This window comes from Gorilla gorilla, chromosome 18 (assembly GCF_029281585.2).
Source record: "Gorilla gorilla gorilla isolate KB3781 chromosome 18, NHGRI_mGorGor1-v2.1_pri, whole genome shotgun sequence".
Lineage (NCBI taxonomy): Eukaryota > Metazoa > Chordata > Mammalia > Primates > Hominidae > Gorilla > Gorilla gorilla.
The window spans coordinates 27,678,437-27,698,589 of NC_073242.2; the positions used below are offsets into that span (position 1 = coordinate 27,678,437).

At 50.1% G+C, this 20,153-nt stretch overlaps 1 protein-coding gene across 21 annotated transcripts in view; it reads left to right on the forward strand.

Moving 5' to 3' along the window:
* Positions 1–20,153, forward strand: part of KATNIP (katanin interacting protein) — a 232,361-nt gene that overhangs the window by 173,655 nt on the left and 38,553 nt on the right. For all 21 annotated transcript variants that reach the window (XM_063699554.1, XM_063699555.1, XM_063699556.1 and 18 more), the window contains one exon: positions 18,041–18,920. In XM_063699554.1, coding sequence (XP_063555624.1) covers positions 18,041–18,920 — 880 coding nt within the window. The remainder of the gene's footprint in view (positions 1–18,040; positions 18,921–20,153) is intronic.

Genomic DNA, 20,153 nt, shown 5'->3' on the forward strand with positions numbered 1-20,153 from the left:
GCCAGGCCCTTTCTCTTAGCCTTCACTTCTCAAATGTTAACTTGCACTGACTCATCTGTGGGATCTTGCTAAAATGCAGGTTCTAATTCAGCAGGTCTGGAGCAGGGCCTGAGATTCTGTAGGTCTAGCCAGCTCCCAGGCATCCCAATCTTCCTGTTCTGTGGACCTCACTGTGTCTAGCCAGGCTTTTAACCTCTGACTATTGTGCCCCTCTGGTTCTATTTTTTATTTTTTAAAAGACTAGTCAAGTACAGTAATGAGAAGGGGCGATAGAATGGAAAAAGGAGTTAGATCTGTAACTGACTGTGATCAATTGAGGTAACTTGCTACCTTTGGACCCACCACCTCCGGTTGCAGGATCCACACCCTCCTTTCTAACCTCACACTATCTACCCTCATGCTGCTGCCTGTGCCCACACCCTTTCCTTCCTTCTCTGGGCTGTTTTTCATGCACTCATAGTTCTATCAGGGAACTAAATAGTGAGGAAGGACAGGAATTCACTTGGCCTATCTGCCCCTCTTATGGTAGACATAGGGGCAAGAGTTGTACTTTCCTTTCAAATCTGTAAGGGAAGCGATCGTTCAAGTGAGATTATAAATAGGAATGGAGCCTCACCTTCAGTCTTGCTAGAGACATTAGGGAGTGGTGGGGACTATGGCAGACTGGCAAGCCCATGCCCCAGGGAAAAGGAAGGCCACTTTTCAGCTTCAACTAAGTGTTGCTTTGTAGAATACCAGCCAGTTCTGCTAGATCTTCCCAACATGCCCAGTGAGCTGGATATCTGAGTTTTGACATGAGCCTTCCTTATGTGTAAATGTCAGTAGCTAATTTAAGTTCTTTTTAAACCACTATACAATTCAAACAAAACTCTTCTTTGGGCTGGAACTAGCCTGCCCTAGACTGCGTGGAGTGTGGAGAAAGGAGCCCGCCTCAGGCTGGGAGAGATCAGGGAAGGTTCTTGAAGGAACACACACCTGAGCTGTGATGGCAAAGGACAATGGCAGTCAGCCGAGGCAGGAAAGGAGAAAGTGTATCCTGGGTGGAGGGCCCTGCATGTTCACAGGCATGGAGGTGTGAAAGAACACAGCCTCCTAATCGCTCCCTTCAGTCTGTCTCCAGCAGCCACCAGGGAGATCCAATCACACATCTCTGCCGCTTCAAACCCTCAGAGCTTCCCCTTGGCCCAGAGGATCAAGGTCAACCCCCTGAGTGTGACATCAGAGCCTCCTAATCCCCTCACGCCAGGCCTTGCCTCTCTCTTGTCAGAATGCAGGCTGCCCTGGCTTTCCATCCCGTGAACATAGTAGTGATACCTTTATCCCTGTCCCCCCTCCACCCCCATCTCACTCAACTCAGAATGCCCGTCTCTGCGTGATATTCCTGGAAACACAGACGTCACTTTCTCCAGGAAGCCAACCCTGCCCCCTGCCCCCTGCCCCCTGCCCCTTGCGCTTCTCTGGGACCTCATGAACATGTTCCACCATCTCCTGACCAGAATTTATGGCTACGTTCCCAGGCCACCATGGACCTCTTAAGAGTCATCTCCACCCCTGCCCTAGTGAAAGGAGAAATACGTGGTTGATGAATGAATGAATGAATGAATGAGCTCATGTTCCTAATAATCCATAAGCAGTTGCGTTATCCTTACTGATATCCAGATGAGAGGATAGGAGAGGCTAGGTGGCTTGCACGAGACCACATGGCAGGTTGGAGGCAGAGCGGGGAACCTAGTCCCAGAGAGGCAGTCCTCCCTTCCTCCCTTCCTCCCTCCCTCCTTCCCATCCTCCCTTCCTGAGCTGCTTCTTGCTAGTTCTGCCACCCACCGGCTGTCCATTCACCTAGTGATCACGTCGTGAGCACCTGTCAGTTGCGAGGCACCTCGAGTCAGCAAACTAACAGGACAGGCAGCCCCAGCCAGCTGTGTGTACGCACAGTGCTGCCCAGAGCTTTCTCTGATTTCTGATCGTTGAGGTTGTTTGTTTGCTTGTTTGTTTTTAAACAAACATCTGAAGTTTAAACTTGAGAAAAAGAAGGCCAAGCCACTGGGAACTTGCGGAAATTTCTCTGGGCATGTCTCCGCTTGCCAGCCCTGGCCTCTTGTGTGCTCAGAGGCTGACCCTCAGACCCCGGAATGCAGCCCCAGCCCACATAGCCATGGCACACTAGGAGCATCTGGGGTCAGGTCCTCTCATTCCAAGTCCCACTCAGTGCTTCCTGGCAGGTGGCCATCGGCACCCTCTTCTGGAATGGGCAATGGAACAATGCCAGCTGCCCGCGCCTGTGCCCTGCAGCTCGGCCCTGTCACTGAATATATATCTCAGGGCAAGGAAAGCAGATTTTATGTGCAGGATTACAACAAAGATAAGCTTCATCCCTTTTGGCCAGGGCCTGCCTTTCTTCTTTAACCTATGCTCAGCCTTCCTTGTGCTTATAGAATTGTTTAAAAAGGCACAGGGTCTTAAGAGTCCCTCAGGAGCATGGGGTGTCATCATGGGTGCTTGGGGGAGCTGTTGGCTGCAGGGATTTGAGAGCCGAGGTCTTTCCACACCCAGGGTGGAGTGTGGAGGACTGTGGTTCCTGCCAGGGCACCGCTTATGTAACACACACCCATCTGTTGCCAGAATTTACCAGGAGCAGAAAAGCGCAAACAAATGCAGCTGCAGGTTGGTTTGATTTAATATTCTCCAGAGGATGCTATTACTGTGTGTTTTAGAGGAGATAAAATGAGAGTTTATAGGAAATATAGCTCGGCCTGGTAGACAAGGCTTGTTAATACAGTGTTTTGTGTATGGGAATCTGAAGAAGAAAAGTTAAATGTGGGCAGCTAATCCAACCAGGGCTTATTTAGAACGGAAGAAAGGAAGGGACTAGAAAAAGGGGAGTCTCTTTTATTGGGAAATGTGCTGCCTGTGAAATCCTCATGCTAGCATTTATGGGCTCCTTTCCCCCTAACTTGGTGATGCTGTAAGTGTCAGCTGGGCCAGAGGAGAGGGATGGGAGAGGTGAAGTGAGGACGTGGAGGCTGCACCACCACTACAGCAGTGCACAGAAGGCAGCACACAGATGCCTCTACTTGTGACAGCTGCCATTTATTGAATGCCGCAGGTATCAGGCACGTATAGGCACCCTGTGGGCACTCAGTAAATATTCAATGCATGAATGAATAACTGAACAAATGAATCATCTCAATTAACCCCCAGTGATCCTATGAGGCAGGTGGTGGTATTTCCCATCTTATAGACGAAGAAGCCAGAACTTAGGACAGTGAGATCCCAGATGGCAAATCGGCTGTGTCTCTTTTGCCAACTCGGATGGGAAACAGCTTGCTGGAGTGCCGTCCTGAGAAAGATCTGGAACCTTCTTTCTGGTTCATCGAGGAAAGGGTGTGATGATTGATCAGCCACGTCTGCCGTGGGCTCAGGAGGATGTGATAACATGTGTGTCATATCTTTTGGTGTTCCCCAGATTAAGTGACTTGCCCAGCTAGCAGGTGGTAAGAGACAAAGCCGGGAAGGGAAATTTGAGGTCCGCTTGTCTTTCTCTGGTTTTTCACAGCACTGCTTCTCCTGCAGCGTGGCATCTGTTGGGAGGAAGAAACCGATAGTCTCCCTTCTATAGTAGGTAATAACTCATCCAAAAAGTGGGCTTCCAGCAGCTCCCCATGGTCCATCTGTTTGCCTTTATAATAGTCATGTTAGTTATGTGTGACAGTACAGATAAGCACACCATCCCCATCATCACCCACAGCGTCACCACACAAGTGCCGCCTCCAGCCTGGTCACACCAGGAAGTGGGACAGCAGTGAGCATCCAGCCAGGACAGGCACCCAGGGTATATTTTATATACAGAAAGGCACTCGTTAAATTGTTTTTGATAAATGAGTGCTACATTTCCCCAGGGGCATGTTTCTGTGACATGTCATGTGGTCTAGGCCAGGGGTCCCCAGCCGCCAGGCCACAGACCAGTACCAGTCTGTGGCCTGTTAGGAACCAGACTGCACAGTAGGAGGTGAGCACCGGATGAGCCAGCATGACCGCCTGAGCTCTGCCTCCTGTCAGATCAGCAGCGGCGTGAGATTCTCATAGGCATGGGAACCCTACTGGGAATTGCACATGCGAAGGATCTAGGCTGCACGCTCCTTATGAGAATCTAATGCCTGATGATCTGAGATGGAACAGTTTCATCCCAAAACCATCCCCACCCCTGCCACCATCCATGGGAAAATTATCTTCCACAAAACCAGTCCCTGGTGCCCAAAAGGTTGGGGACCGCTGGTGTAGGCCACCGCTGCTTGCTAGAACTTTCTGTGATGGTAGACATGTCCTGTATCTGCCCTGTTTGGTACAGTAATCACTAGACACAGGTGGCTGTTGAGAATTTCACAAGCAGCTAGTGCCACTGAGACACTGACTGCACTTTACATTGTAATTAATTAATTTTAGTTTTAAGTAGCCACACGTGGCTGGTGACTACATAGGGGACCACATGAGTCTCAGTGCTGAGGGTACAGTGGTGAACAAATAGACAAGGCCCTGTCCCCTCTGTTGGGGAAGGGACAATAAACAAGGATACAACGAATAATGTGATTTCAGGTCACACTAAGTGTTCTGAAGACAATAACACAGGACAGTGAATGAGGGCCACAGGGAGGAGGAGGCTGGGCTGCTTGGAGCCTGGTGGCCAGAGGCCTTCCCCGAGCTCAGTGATGACCAGGAGCAGCCATGGGGCATCTGTGGGAAGGGCATTCCCCACAGGGCACAGCAGGAGCAAAGGCCCTGCGGCAGGAGCAAAGGCCCTGCGGCAGGAGTAAAGGCCCTGCGGCAGGAGTTTGAGGACTGTGGTTTCGCCAAGTGGCTGGAGCATGGGGAACAAGGAGTGTCATGAGAGGTCCGATAGGGAGGTGGGGACCAGATCCTGTGGGCCAGCAGGTTTGGATCTGATTCGGAGACAGGCAGAATATAGTATGGTCAGAGCCAGCCCATCTGAGACCATGTGGCCTGGGGCAGGTTACGTCACATCTGTATACCTCAGCTTTATCTGAAAAATGGGATATTGTCCAGTGAATGTGTGTAAAGTGCTCTGAATCATTCCTTGGCCTCCTGCCCTCTGTACAAGGGTCAGCTATTAGTGTCATCGCCGGAGGCTTGTTAGCAGGGTGACATGATCTGATGGAGGATGTTTGTTTGTTTGTTTGTTTGTTTTTCTAGACAGTCTCTCTCTGTTGCCCAGGCTGGAGTGCAGTGGCGTGATCATGGCTCACTGCAGCCTCGACCTCCTGGGCTCAAGCGTTCCTCCCACCTCAGCCTCCCAAGTAGCTGGGACTCCAGGTGTGCACACCACACACAGCTAGTTTTTTTATTTTTTGTAGAGACAGGCTGGTCTCAAACTCTTGACCTCAAGTCATCCTCCCGCCTCAGCTTCCCAAAGTGCTGGGATTACAGGCGTGAGCCACCGTGCCCGGTCCTGACTGAGGAATTTAAAAGACTACTCTGGTTGATTTGGAGAATAGATCAGGGGGCAGAGGGAGCCCCGAGAGAGGAGGCTCAAGGCATAGAACAGCCTAGCTAAGAACAGCCTCGCTGAAGATGGTGGTGGCCTGGATTAGGGTGTCAGTGCTCTTGGGGTGCACTTTAGGTGGACTCAACTCATCCTATGACCATTTGCATTTTCAGCAATGCCTTTTTCTGGAAAGAAGCTTTCAAATGAATGTAAAAGTGAAGAGATTAGTTTAGTAATGAGGCGTGTATCCATCACCTGCTTCAATAATTACCAATATTCTGCTATTGTTGTTTCATGTATCCCCTTAACATTTGAAAGTAAATTGTAGCTATCACACTATTTCACTCATAAATCCTTCAGTATACATCTCTAACAAAAAAAGACGTTTATTTGTTTATTTTTCTGTAACCTTGATGGCACTATCGTGCGTGGCCGTAATTAATTATCATGCTCTGATACCCACTTCATATTTAAACATTCCTAATTCTCTCAAAATTGTTTTTTTACACTTGGTTTGTTTGGATCTGATACAAACCAAGACCAAACATGTCAATGACTTGGAAGTCAAAGATGTAACCTTCATTTGGTCACCTGAGTCAGTGCGGCCTGATGGCTCTGCCCCATGGCAGGGTCTGGGCACTGTGGGGCCCCGGAAGTATGACAGGCATCTTAGCAGGGCAACTGGTGGAAAGGGGACTGACCCCATTGCATGGGAAGCTTCCTGAGCTGTGGGCCTCAGGCTTGGTCTAGGCCACTGCCAATGGCCAGAGGGTGCTTTCCGTTGGGTGGGATGCAGTGAGTATAGTCTGTGGGCAGAGTCCTCACTCAGGTAGGTACAGGCACGGTAGCCATGAGAGTTCCAAGAGGGTCAGCTTTAAAGCGGGTCCCCAGCCAGCAGGGGAAGGAGAGGTGAACAGAGAATTCAGCCTTTATTTATTTGTTTATTTATTTAGAGACAGTCTCGCTTTGTCACCCAGGCTGGAGTGCAGTGGCCTGATCTCAGCTCACGGCAAACTCTACCCCCTGGGTTCAAGCAGTTCTCCTGCCTCAACCTCCTGAGTTGCTGGGACTACAGGCACATACCACCATGCCCAGCTAATTTTCGTATTTTCAGTAGAGATGGGTTTTGCCATGTTGGCCAGGCTGGTCTCAAACTCCTGACCTCAAGTGATCCACTTGCCTCAGCCTCCCAAAGTGCTGGGATTTACAGGCATGAACCACTCAGCCCAGCCACATTCAGCCTTTAAAGAGAGCAGCCCCACAAGAACACTGGGATTCAGAGCCAGGCTCTACTCCTAAAGAGAATGAAAGTGGACTCAGAGCTGGCATGGAAGCTGAGACCCATGTCCTGTGCTGTGCAGAGCAGGTGGGCGGGCTGCAGCTGGAAGTAGGCAGAGGCCTGGGCAGGGGAGGGCTGCTCACCCAGGTGTAAGTGCTGACTGGTGCAGCAGGAGAAATCACAGATTGCCTGGAGGGTGGAGCTTCCCACCTGCCTCCTGCCAGGACTGACTCAGTAGCTGAGCCTGTTGATTGGAGTTCTCAGTAGCAGGGCTATTTTATCAGCCAGGATTCTCTTGGCACCAAAGGACAGAAAACCCAATTAAAACTGGGTTAATCACACAATAGAAGTCTTTGGCTCATGTAAGAGAAGACGCTGGGTGGCTGGCTTTAGGTATGGCGGCATCCAGGAGTTCACATGATGTCATCAGGAGTCTGCCTCCCTCCATCACTTAGCTCTCTTCTCCTCTGTGCTGGCATCATCCTCAGTTTCCACGTGGTAGCCCCCAATGGCATCAGGTTCATGCTTATTTCAGCAGCCCCCGCAGAAAGAGACTGTCCTCATGAAAGCTGCAATCTAGCGCCCATTATTGGTCAGACCTGCATTGCTACCTGGGGTGGGCCCACATTATCCACATGAGGTGAAATTAAGAGGTTGGATTTTCAATGGGAAATTGAAGTGCTGCCTCTAAAAGGAGGAAAGATCACCAGGGAAGATAGAAAATCATACCCACCCTAAGTCCTTTTTCTTTTTCTCTAAGAACATAGGAGTCACATGCTGTTGAATTTATTCATCAGCTTCCAAACTTAAACCTTCCTTGACACTTAACCACATATCAAAGCTGCAGGCCTGACCACTGGATCGCTATTTCTGGCCTTTCTTACTGCGAATGCACACTACTCCCACTTGGCACACCCAAACCCTGCCTGTCTGTCCACCCACACCAGGCTTCCTTCTCCACTTCCTTTTTCTGTCCGCGCCAGCTCCTGGCTCACAACTTTGATCCTCTGACTTCCCTTTGCCCCTCACTGTCAGGCATCTCTAAGTCCTACCAGTTCTATTTCCAAAACTAGTCTCCTTCCCAATCCAGCTCGTCCCTCCCCTTCTGCCTGTTGCTGCATGATACCTCATTCCCGTGTATCCCCATCCTCCCCTCCACTGCTCATGGGCTCAGCCCCTCCTCTCATCAGCAGAAGTTTGTCAGTTGCCCCAAGCCCAGGCCTTGTGCTGGGAATCAGCACTGATACGCTGCCTGCCCCTGCGAGCTCATGCCCAGGCAGGGAAGGCCCAGGGGCCCTGCAGTGAAGGGGATGAGCCCAGGGCCTCCCAGCTGCAGAGTGCTTCAGGGGAGCAGCCATGACTCACAGCTGTCGCAGCCTCCCAGAGCATCCTGAGAAGAAGGCTGGACACAGGCTGTGCACTGGTTACCAGATGCAGCTCAGAGGTAGACTTCCGCTGGATCACATGTTGTTTTCAAAATTATTTGAATTAATAGCCAACATTTTAAAATTGGGAGGTTTTGCATGAAAATATGAAGTTTTTTTGCCTTTTTTTGAGAAACTAGAAGATCCCACATTTACACCTGGAAACTTGAGTGGAGCTGAGTCACAGCGACACCGCTGTCCTTACACTCCATTGCCTGTCTCATTTGCGGTACTTGTCTGGACCCTGAATGCGTTTGCATTGGTGACTTCCACCACTCCCTGACCCCAAAATCTGGCTCTCTGGCTCTTTCGTGCTTATACAGCTTTGACCTCCCACTGGCCCCCATAAAACTCTTCTCTCCTCTCTGCCTTAGCTCCTGCCATCCCCAGAGCCTGGAATACCTGACCCGTCTTGTTACAAACCTGCCTTTCAAAACATTGAGGTTCAGCTTAAACCTGACTTCACAAACAAGCCTCCCCATACCCCTAGCCTGCCTTAGGCCCCTTGTGGGGGTCTCCAGCGACACCCTTCCTGGCATCAAGTCCCTGCTTCCTGAGGGTGTTCTTAGGGTTCTGAGCTTCTGATGTACAAACAGGCACCCCCGGCCAAGTCTGCCCTACAATGTGTTCGGTTTGGTCCTCACAGTGTTTACAGCTCCTGAATTGTTTAATGACAATATTTGGAAATTGGCTTTTGATGACCTGGCAAATATTCCCTCTCTTTCATCCACTGGCTGGAGCTGAATGCTCCCTGCTTCCTCTGGACTTGAGGATATACATCTTTCAGCTCACAGACCCCCCGTGGCTGCGGTGCCACTAGCATTTGAGCATGCGACCCCTTCACCTACAGCTGGTTGTGAACTCTTCAAGGCGAGGAGCCTGGCTTGCTTCCTTTGCATCCCACACAGGCCAGGACCCCCCGCCCCCCACCAAAAGACCCCCATACAGTATGGGCTGCATTGAATAAAATTGCAAGAATTGCATGCCAGGGCCTCAACCCAAACTTAGCAGAGTTTTGACCTCAGAGTGCATGGGGCTCCTCCTATGGCTGCTGCCAACCTCTGCCAGAAACGGGGATTGCCGCACTGGGCTCTGCAGCGCAGTGTCTCTGAGCCAGGCCAACCTTGAGCAGCCAGCCTTGACGGGTCTATACATTTAGGTGCAGTACATTAGGTACAAGACATGAGGGTGGCTCCTGTTTCTTGCATGTGTGGCAAGCGGTATTTAAAGCACTTTACATAAATCAGCTCATTTATTCTGCACAGCAGTCCTATGAGACAGGTACTGCAGTTACCAGCTCCATTTTGCAGATGGGGAAACTGAGATACAGAAAGGCAGAGCAACTTGCTGACGATCACATGACTACCAGGCAGTCTGGTGCCCATTTCACGGCCCTGTCTTTCTTTTTCTTTTCTTTTTTTTTTTTTTTTTTTTTTTTTGAGACAGAGTCTTGCTCTGTTCCCCAGCTGGAGTACAGTGGAGTGATCTCGGCCCACTGCAACCTCCACCTCCTGGGTTCAAGCGATTCTCCTGCCTCAGCCTCCCAAGTAGCTGGGATTACATGTGTGTGCCCCTACACAGGGCTAATTTTTTTGTATTTTTAGTAGAGATGGGATTTCACCATGTTGGCCAGGCTGGTCTCAAACTCCTGACCTCAGGTTATCCACCCACCTTGGCCTCCCCAAGTGCTGGGATTACAGGCATGAGTTACTGCGCCTGGCACAGCCCTGCCTTTCTATAGAGCGACCGTTGTCACTGGAGAGCCAGGCCCTGCAGGAGGGCAGCCATTACTCCACATGTTAATGCCGACCTGGTATTGCCACACAGCCTAAATTTTTCAACAGAGGCCAGAAATGCACTTTGTTATGTGAAAGCTCCCAATTTGTAAATATTACTAATAATTCTAAAATTCTTAAATGCTTGGTGAGCTAAACGAGCATGGTTTTAGCCAGAGGACCACCAGTGTGTGAACTAATCAGATCCCATCCACGTTTGTCATCCTGAGTCTGTGATGCTGGGTGGGGCACGGCATGGTCTTCCCAGAGTGTGGCTTATAGTAGGTGTTTGTTAAATGTCTCAGTGTCTTACCATCTTCTTCTGTCCCTTCGAGGAAATTAAATTTCATATCACAGAGAATGGTGTTCATTGGCCTTCCTCCCAAGGGACACGTAAAAGACCATGAATGAAGGTCACTTCCCAATGAAACCAGAACTCCCTGTAAGTTTAGTCCCCAGAGCAAGACCTCAAGACAGATAGGAATAGCCCTTTCCCCTGTCCTTGAAGGTCTTGCCTCCTGGGGAGGACAAGCATGTGTCTGTGGACACTTGGCTAAGCAGTAGGTGCAGAGAACCAGGTTGCAAGCCCAACCCCGAAACCTCAGAGGAAGACTCAAGTCAACCAGAGTCAGGGAGGAGGGGGAGACAGGGAGGGCCAGGGGCTCCCTGAAGGAGTCAGCCCTTGAGCCAGGTCCTAAAGTGTGTGTGGCAGCACTCTGGGTGACAGCACCTCACTCCCCCATAGCCCTCCATATCTCGATAGACCTACAGTTAGGATAAAAGCAGTGAGTCCGGGAGACAAACCCTAAACCCCTGGCCCAGAACCCCTGGCTCCTTCCCGTGCTGGAGCCAGCACTTCCGGGCAAAGAGCTAGGAAGGACAGCAACCCATGCTTTTGCTCTGCAGAGGTGCCAGTATATGTTCCCAGCCAATGACACAACTCCCAGAGTGTGGGATGCCTGCAGTATGGGCTCCCTGGGCTGTGCCTGAAGTCCAGCCAGTGCACATCTGGGCCGACTCCAGTTGTGTCGCCATGCCAAGGCTCCATTTGCCTTAACGGACCCACCTTGGCATGTAGTTTTTGGGCCTAGCCAATGCTTCATTCCAGATGTTTGTTCTCAGGTTGTATTGGCTGTGCCAAAGGCAGGTGCTCATCTCTGGGGAAAGTGGCTTAAGATGCTAAAGCCCACAGCTCTGCTTCACCGTTGCCACAGTGGAACCGTGCCGCCATGAATCTTTGTTGGGCAGTTGTGTGTTCATTGCAAGAGACCTGCCATTCTACACTGGGGCCAGGGATGAAAGTGGCCTTGCTGAGTTAATTAATCACTTAGATTGAAATAATATTAATATTGTATTAAAAATGCATTACAGTTTCAGCACAGTTGATTCTCACCAACTGTAAAGAAGGAAGATAAGGGCAAAACGTGGGCCAGGAAAGGTGTTCCCATTAACTACAAACCAGCCGCAGAGTTTCAAAGTGTCCTTTTCAAAATCCATTGCAAAGGGTGTTTGAGGCAGCATGAACAAAAGGCATAAAAATAACTCAAGTTAAAGAAGGAAAAAAAATAAGGAAACAAGAAGGACACACACACACACACACACACACGCAGAGAGAGAGACAGGGTTCTAAAGGTTAAGGTTAAGACATTTGGCAGGAAGGGATTTCATCGTGCACTTCCTGGAAGAAGACAGAACAAGGGAGAAAGAGCCTGGGGTTAAAGCCCTGACGACTGGATGGGGAGGAAGCAGGCTGGTTCTTGAGGAGAGAAAGGATTTTCCCCCTGGATCCTTTCATAAAGATGTCCTTTATACAGAGCTGCACTGAGGGGGTGCAGAGGAATCCAGACTCACAGAATCTTCCATCCTGTTTTCCTCATGGGGCAGATGTGACTCTCATACAGCCTCTAAGCACACCCTTGTGGTATAATGACACTTATGCGGTATATACGTAAATATGTAGAAAAATGTCTTGAAGAACTGGAACCCACACACATACACACACCCACCACCCAGTGGAGGTGGAGGTGGGGGCTGGGGTGGGGTAGGAGACAGTTAGTCTATAAGGACTTATTTATTATTATTATTATTTTCTTTTTTGAGACAGAGTTTCCCTCTTTTGCCCAGGCTGGAGTACAGTGGCACAATCTCGGCTCACTGCCACCTCTGCCTTCTAGTTTCAAGTAATTCTCCCGCCTCAGCCTCTCCAGTAGCTGAGATTATAGGCGCCTGCCACCACGCCTGGCTAATTTTTGTATTTTTAGTAGAGACAGGGTTTCTGGCACCTCTGCAGAGCGGTCTCAAACTCCTGACCTCGTGATCCACCTGCCTCAGCCTCCCAAAGTCTTGGGATTACAGGTGTGAGCCACTGCGCCTGGCCCATAGGGACTTATTTAAAAAAAAAAAAAAAAAGGCCAGGTGCAGTGGTTCATGCCTGTAATCCCAGCACTTTGGGAGGGCGAGGTGGACGGATCACCTGAGGTCAAGAGTTTGAGACCAGTCTGGCCAACATGGTGAAACCCCATCTCTACTAAAAATACAAAAAATAGCCGGGCGTAGTGGTGTGCCTGTAATCCCAGCTACTCGGGAGGCTGAGGCACGAGAATCACTTGAACCTGGGAGGTAAAGATTGCAGTAAGCTGAGATCACACCACTGCACTCCAGCCTGGGTGACAGAGAGAGACGTCTCAAAAAATAAAAATAAAAATTTTAAAAAGGGTAGGGGCTCAGAGCTCCACCGGTACAGGTGCTCCTAACAGTGGCTAGGCTAGCATGGGCCACGACTATGGCTTACTTGGAATCTAGCTTGACCCACAGAAAGATGGTGGTTAAGAACTTAGCATGCCAGCCATAGTGGCCTACCACATACCAGCTGTGTGACCTTGGGGAAGGCATGTGCCTCAGTTTCTCCATCCATAAGATGGGGCCTTAATGCTTCCCTTGCAGGATTGTTCTGAGGATGGCATAGGACAAGGCAGTCTGTTATCCTTTAAACAGAATATCCAGAGAAGTGACTAATATTCCCTATGGGGACCCCACTCTGGTGATCCTTGGGCCACATCTGCCCATGAATGTGGCTTGTTTGGCCTGCAGAGTGCTGGAAACCTTTCAGAGCTCAGAGCTGCCAGGCAGGGCACGACCCTCCCACCTCCCTGTGACCCCTGCATACCACTGGTTTCCACCTGAGCCCACTCCTGTCTTACAAGCCTGACCCCTGCCTCCGCCTGCTTCCCTCTCTCAGTTCCCTCTCCGCCAGACGTCTTGGTGGGAACAGGGCTGGAGGTCAGATGGGCTCTGGACTGGGGAAGGAAGATGGGTGGCCATGTTGTGGAAGCCGGCCACCCTATTAGGAAAGCTAGGATGCCCACCTTGTGACTGTGCTGGACTAGATGGTTTCCCCATCACCCACTACCTCTTTAAAGGAAGGTGTTTCTGTCTCACCAGATATCCCTGTGGCAGTAATTTTGCAGAACCAGTCATTGAAAACTGCCCGTGCTGTCCTTCTCAAATAGCTGTTCCCCGGTGAATTCACAGCACGCACTTGCTCTGTGCCTCTGCTAAACAGAGAATCCATCCATATAAACATGTAAAAGAGTGCTTTGGGAATCCACTTTTCTGACAGTCGGCAAATAGTAGCCTGCCATCTGCAATTGGATGATTGAAGCCGAGTTCCTGTGGCGTAATGCAGGCCGGACAGTTCTCCTTCTAAACTGCTGCAGAAACCTCTGTAACTCAGTGATCCTGAAATTTGTTAGCTCCTACTCACCTAGCTTTCAGGAAGGCTAAGAAGGGGTTAGTATAGGTGAACATCTCCAGGGTCTCAGATTCCGTCTCCCAAGAGCAGATCAGAAGCCAAGGCAACACGGGAAATAAACGATCTGGAGGTGAAACCCACAGGCTGCCGCTTTTCTGATCAGGTTCATTCTTAGAGCACTGTTGAGACAGCAGTGCTGTTCAGGAGAGAAAACCCATGTTTATTCATTTGCTATTCCAAAGTTATTTATTTATTTATTTATTTATTTATTTATTTATTTTGAGACGGAGCTTCACTGTCGTCACCCAGGCTGGAGTACAATGGCACGATCTCAGCTCACTGCAACCTCCCCCTCCCAGGTTCAAGCGATTCTCCTGCCTCAGCCTCCCGAGTAGCTGGGATTACAGGCTCACGCCATCATGCCTGGCTAATTCTTGTATTTTTAGTAGAGACGGGGTTTCGTCATGTTGGCCAGACTGGTCTCGAACTCCTGACCTCAGGTGATCCGTCCACCTCAGCCTACCAAAGTATTGGGATTACAGGCATGAGCCACTGCGCCTGGCCCAAAAATAATTGTTGGGTGGCTACAATGTGCCCTTGGACAAGATGGGCAGGGCTTCGGCTGTCTTGGAGCCTAACTTTGAGTGGGAAAAACAATAAATAAGTTAAAAGCTGATAAGCAAGACCATTCAGAGACTAAAAGGAAATAAAACAGGGCAATAAGATAAAGAGGGGACCGATGAGGTGGGGCTGCCCTAGAGGTGTGTTCACTGAAGGTCCTGAACAGAAGAAGGAGCAAGGCTGTGGGCATCTGGGGCAGAACATGCCAGGCAAGTGCACAGGCTCTAAGGCAGGAGGAACAGGCTGAGCCACATCAAGGAATCGAGGCAAGCGCCAGGAGCCAGAGTCAGAGAGGTCAGCAGGCACCCCTGAAGGGGAGTAGGATTTCTTGTCAGTGCCATAGGAAGTCACTGGGCAGCTTTAAGCAGGAGGCTCCCATGATCTGATTTCAGTTGTTAAAAAAAGACTCACTGCTGTGTGGAAAATGAAGTGAGTGCATGGTTTGGGGGAGACAGCCCAGAGTGGAGGCAGAGAGACCAACTAGGAGGCGATGGTGGTGTCTCTGGGGGAGACCCTGGTGGCCCAGGCAGCAGCACACGCGGGCGAGGAGGTCAGCTCCAGGGCGTGTTCTGGAGAGAGAGCCGAGGGACGTACCCACATACTGGATATGAGTGAGAAAGTGAGAGGGGACAAGGGGACGGCAAACTTTTTAGCAACCGCTCGAATGATGGACCCATTTTTAAGATAGTTTAAGACTAAGTGTGGAGAAAGTGATTTCAGAATTCTGTTTCAGGCACACCAGGCACATTGACTCACACCTGTAATCCCAGTGCTTTGGGAGGCCAAGGCAGGAGGATCCCTTGAGCCCAGGGGCTCAAGACCAGCCTGGACAACATAGTGAGACCCTGTCTCTACAAAAAAAAATTTATTTTAATTAGCTGGTCGTGGTGACGTGCACCTGTAGTCCCAGTTATCCAGGATGCTGAGATGGGAGGGTCACTTGAGCCCAGAAATTCAGGTTGCAGTGAACCCTGATTGAGCCACTGTAACGCCAGCCTGGGCAACAGAGCAAGACCTTGTCTCTTTAAAAAAAAAGAGAGCATTCTGTTTTGGGCATTTTATATTGGAATTCCTGTTAGATATCCAGGAAGAGAGGCCAAGCAGTCACTTGGGGCTTGGTGGAGAGGTCAGGGTTGGAGATGAAAATAACTGGGAGCCTGGGACCTGAATGAGACCACCTGGAGAGCAAAGGAAGAGCACTCGGGAGGCCTAGGACTGAGCCCTGGGCAGCCTAGTCGTTCAAAGTGCAGCCGAAGAAAAGGAAGCAACCCAGGAGTCGGGCAGGCTCAGCCAGCGAGGCAGGAGGAAAGCCAGGTGGGTGCAGAGCCACACAAGCCCCAGGGAGGAAAGTCATCGCAAAGGAGGGGAAGCTGCCGAGTACTGCCGAGCCGCCACACCCACCCACTCCTAGGAGAAATTCCTATTGCGTATGGCAGTCAGCTGGACCCTGTAATTTACTTTAGGAACCAGACACTTCTGAGAGTCATTAGTAATGACACCAGGATAACAGGTATAAATCAGAATTGTCCCAGACAAACTAGGATGGCCCGTCACCCTAGTTATAGGTGCCCGGGCCAGGTGGGTTCCATGTGGAGGTGGAGGCAGAAGCCCAATGGGAGGAGGAACAAGGGGTAGTGGGAGGAGGAGCCACGGGGACAGTGACACTCAGAGATTCACTGACGGGGTGACAGACAGATCATGTAGGGGGCCCTGCAATGGAATATTCCTTAGCAGTAGAAAGGAAAGGAACTATCAGTTCCCATAACACAGGTGAATCTCAGAGCAGTTATGATGACTGAAAGAGCCGAGCAAAAAAGACTACATGCAACATGATTCCTTTATGTAAACATTCCAGAAAGGACGCTCAGTATATAGGGAGGGACCATAACTGGGTGGTTGCCTGGAGCCAGGGAAGGAGGAAGGGGAGACAGGGGTTACCAAGGGGCACGAGGAAACCTTAGGGGTGATAGGTACGTTTGTTCTCTTGAGTGTGATGGTTTCATTGGCGTAGACACATGTTAAAACTTATCAAGCTGTACCCGTTAAATATGCACAGTTTATTGTATGGGGTGTGTATGCTATTCCTCGATAAAGCTGGAAAAAGAGTTTTGCTGTAAAGAGGATGACACAAGTGGAACAGTAGCAGGAGATGTGATCTTATCTTAAGCATGGAAGGAAGAGAGTTGAACCTGCGTGACATAGGGGCATTTAGGCTGGCAGTGAGAGAGGAGAGTGAGGTGGGGACCATTTGTGAAGGTTACTGTATGTCATGTGGAGAGCTTTGGAATTTATCCCATCATCGGCGTGGTTCTGCACCCCGTCGTGTGAAGAAATCATCCAGAGAACTTGTTCTGAGTCCAGAAGTTACCTACAGGCTGCCTTGAGGCAGTGGTCCTCACACGGCATCCTCCTGGCTCCCTTCCAACTGCAGCTGCCGTGAACATGGGACAGTCCCCGCAAGTGGACAGTGCCCTGCCTCAGGTGCTCGTGGGGTGCTCTGCCATGGGAGCACACTCAGCTCGTGCATGTGTTGGGGCATCAGTGCCCCGAGGGCAGCCTTCAACAAGCAGTGGATAAATGTCCCAGTCTTGGAGAGACATTTGCGACATGCATTTAAGCAGAAGACTCCCATGATCTGATTTCAGTTAAAAAAAAAAAAAAAAAAAAAACTCACTGCTGCATAGAAAATGAAGTGTGAGTGCAGGGATTTGGAGGAGACACCGCAGAGTGGAAGCAGAGAGACCAATTAGGAGGCGGCAGTGGTGTTTCTGGCAGAGACCCTGGTGGCCTGGGCAAGGAAGGCAGCAGCACATTCCAGTTAAAGAGGTCAGATCCAGGAAGTGTTCTGCAGAGAGAGGCTAGGGACAGCTGGCGGATTGGATGGGCAAGTGAGAAAGAGAGGGATCAAGGGGGCCGCGAGGTTTTTGGCCACTGCTTCAATGATGGAGCCATTTTTAAGATAGGTGAAGACTAGGGTTGGGGAAAGTGAGATCTTGGAGTGCCGCAGAGGGCCCCCGTGGGAAGGAGCACCAGTTGGCCACAGCAGTGACCAGCTCAAAAAAACTGGGTTTTTCCTTTTTCCTGCCCTATCTTGCTTTCCCCATTTCCTCTTGGAATCACCTGCCAAATACTCGACTTGCACCCGAGTCCTTGTCTCAGCCTCTGCTTTTACGGTCTCCCAATTATGATGCCCACGGAGGCCAGGAAAGCTGTTTTATAAGCACTCCAGGCTTTTCGACGCAGATGGTCTCAGGAACTGGACTTTAAAGAACACTGCTATAGGCTGTGAAAAAACATGAAGGATTTCACACAGGGGAATGACTGGACAGATTTGCTCTGGTAGGAAATGAACTCTGGTGGCAATGTGAAGTCCAAGTTAAAGTAGCAAGAGACAGGAAGCAGGGAGACCAATTAGTAGGCTATTACGAATGTCCCGACAGGAGGTAATGATGACGAAGGCAGCGATTGAGGCCGTCTCTTTGTGAAAGTCCTTTGATTTATAGAGTATGTAGCGGTTCGCACAGAAATGAGACCAAGCCTAGTTTCACACCCCCAGCACTGTGGTTTTCAAAAGCCTGCATTTCTAGCATTTCACATTTTCTTTTCTTTTTTTGGTATCTTCGACTTCCAAAATTTCATACATCAGTCTGATGCTATGCATCTTCACTTTGTTAAATCTTATGGTTTCAGGATCTTGACATTGGTGCCAAGAACGTGAAGCTTTACGTCAACAGAAACCTCATCTTCAATGGCAAGTTAGACAAAGGAGATAGGGAAGCCCCGGCTGACCACAGCATCCTGGTTGACCAGAAGAACGAGAAGAGCGAGCAACTAGAGGAGGCCATGAACGCTCACTTGGAAGAAAGCAAAGGCATCCACGAGATGGCTGGTGCCAGCGGGGACAAGGAGCTTGGTCTCGGTTGCTTACCGCCAGCTGAAACATTAGCGGATGCAAAGCTTTCTTCACAAGGAAATGTGTCTGGCAAAAGAAAGAATTCTACTAATTGCAGGAAAGACAGTTTGTCCCAGTTAGAGGAATATTTGAGACTGTCGGCAGCCCCCACTTCGATGGGTGACGTGCCTAGTGCTCCTGCCACTTCCCCACCTGTGAGGTGCCCTCCTGTCCATGAGGAGCCCTCTCTCATCCAACAACTGGAAAACCTCATGGGCAGAAAAATCTGTGAGCCACCCGGGAAAACCGCATCCTGGTTACAACCTTCTCCCACCGGGAAGGACAGGAAGCAGGGAGGCAGGAAGACAAAACCCCTCTGGCTTAGTCCCGAGAAGCCCCTGGCCTGGAAGGGCAGGCTCCCATCAGACGATGTCATCGGTGAGGGTCCCGGAGAGACCGAGGCCAGGGATAAAGGCCTACGGCATGAGCCAGGGTGGGGGACCAGCCGGAGTGTCAACACCAAGGAGAGACCCCAGAGGGCAACCACCAAAGTCCACAGTGATGACTCAGACATCTTTAACCAGCCCCCCAACAGAGAGTGCCCTGCTAGTGGGAGGAGGGGCTCAAGGAAGGATGCTGGCAGCAGTAGTCATGGGGACGACCAGCCAGCCAGCAGAGGTAAGCTCCAAAGAGGAGCCCGACTTGGGCATCATCATCCCAGCGCCTCTAATTGGCATGAAGCCAGTTAGCTCCCTGGACCTCAGTTTCCTTATCTGCACAACAAGATGGTTGTTCTCAACTAAGGGTCACAAAATCACTGTCTCAGGGGCCAAAGAGATGCATAAATGAGTGAAATGGGCAAGACACGTTTTGCATGGTAAATTCATAGATGTATTTGTCATTGCCACCAAGGTATGTCCCTTTGCCCATTTTTCTTGCAACACATGGCTTTTCCAAGCCATTTTCCAAAAGACTTTGTTCTCCTGCCTTTCATAGAGACATCGGTCTCTAGTCACTTCACTTTATCCTTAACTGTACTGTTAGAAAAATAGCTGGGTACAGTGGCCAGGCCTGTAATCCCAGCACTTTGGGAGGCTTAGGTAGGAGGATCGCTTGAGCCAAGGAGGTCAAGGCTACGGTGAGCCATGATTGCGCCACTGCACTCCAGCCTGGGTGACACAGCGAGACTCTGTCTCAAAGAAAAAAAAGAAAAAATAATAACACAAGTGTGATGATGCATAGCAATTGACACTTGCCTGGGTGTTGGAAGTGGCACAGGGAATAGTGAGGACTTTGGCAATTTGGAGACCATAAGCCCACCCACAGGGCGGCTGCCACTCCACTCAGGTTTCTAATAAGCATTTAGGAGTGCAAGGCCAGGCCGGGCGCAATGGCTCACACCTGTAATTCCAGCACTTTGGGAGGCCGAGGCGGGCAGATAACCTGAGGCCAGGAGTTCGAGACCAGCCTGGCCAACATGGTAAAACCCTGACTCTACTAAAAATACAAAAATTAGCCAGGCCTGGTGGTGCGTTCCTGTAATCCCAGCTACTTGGGAGGCTGAGGCAGGAGGATCACTTGAACCTAGGAGGTGGAGGCTACAGTGATCCGAAATTGTGCCACTGCACTCCAGCCTGGGCAAGAGAGTGAGACTCCGTCTCAAAAAAAAATAATGAATGTAAGGCCACTGTACCAGACCTCCCCTTTACTTTTTTCAAGAGAAACCAGAAATGTTTCTTATTTTTTGACTTTGGCAACTGATTGAGATTATTTTTAAACTACTGTATATGTCAAAAAAAAAAAAAAAAGGCACATCTGCTGGCAGGACTCACCCTGAGAGCTTTGTGAACTTTGCAGTAGATGATTAGATGATCTTCAAGGGCATTCCTGATTATGAAAGGAGAGCCCATC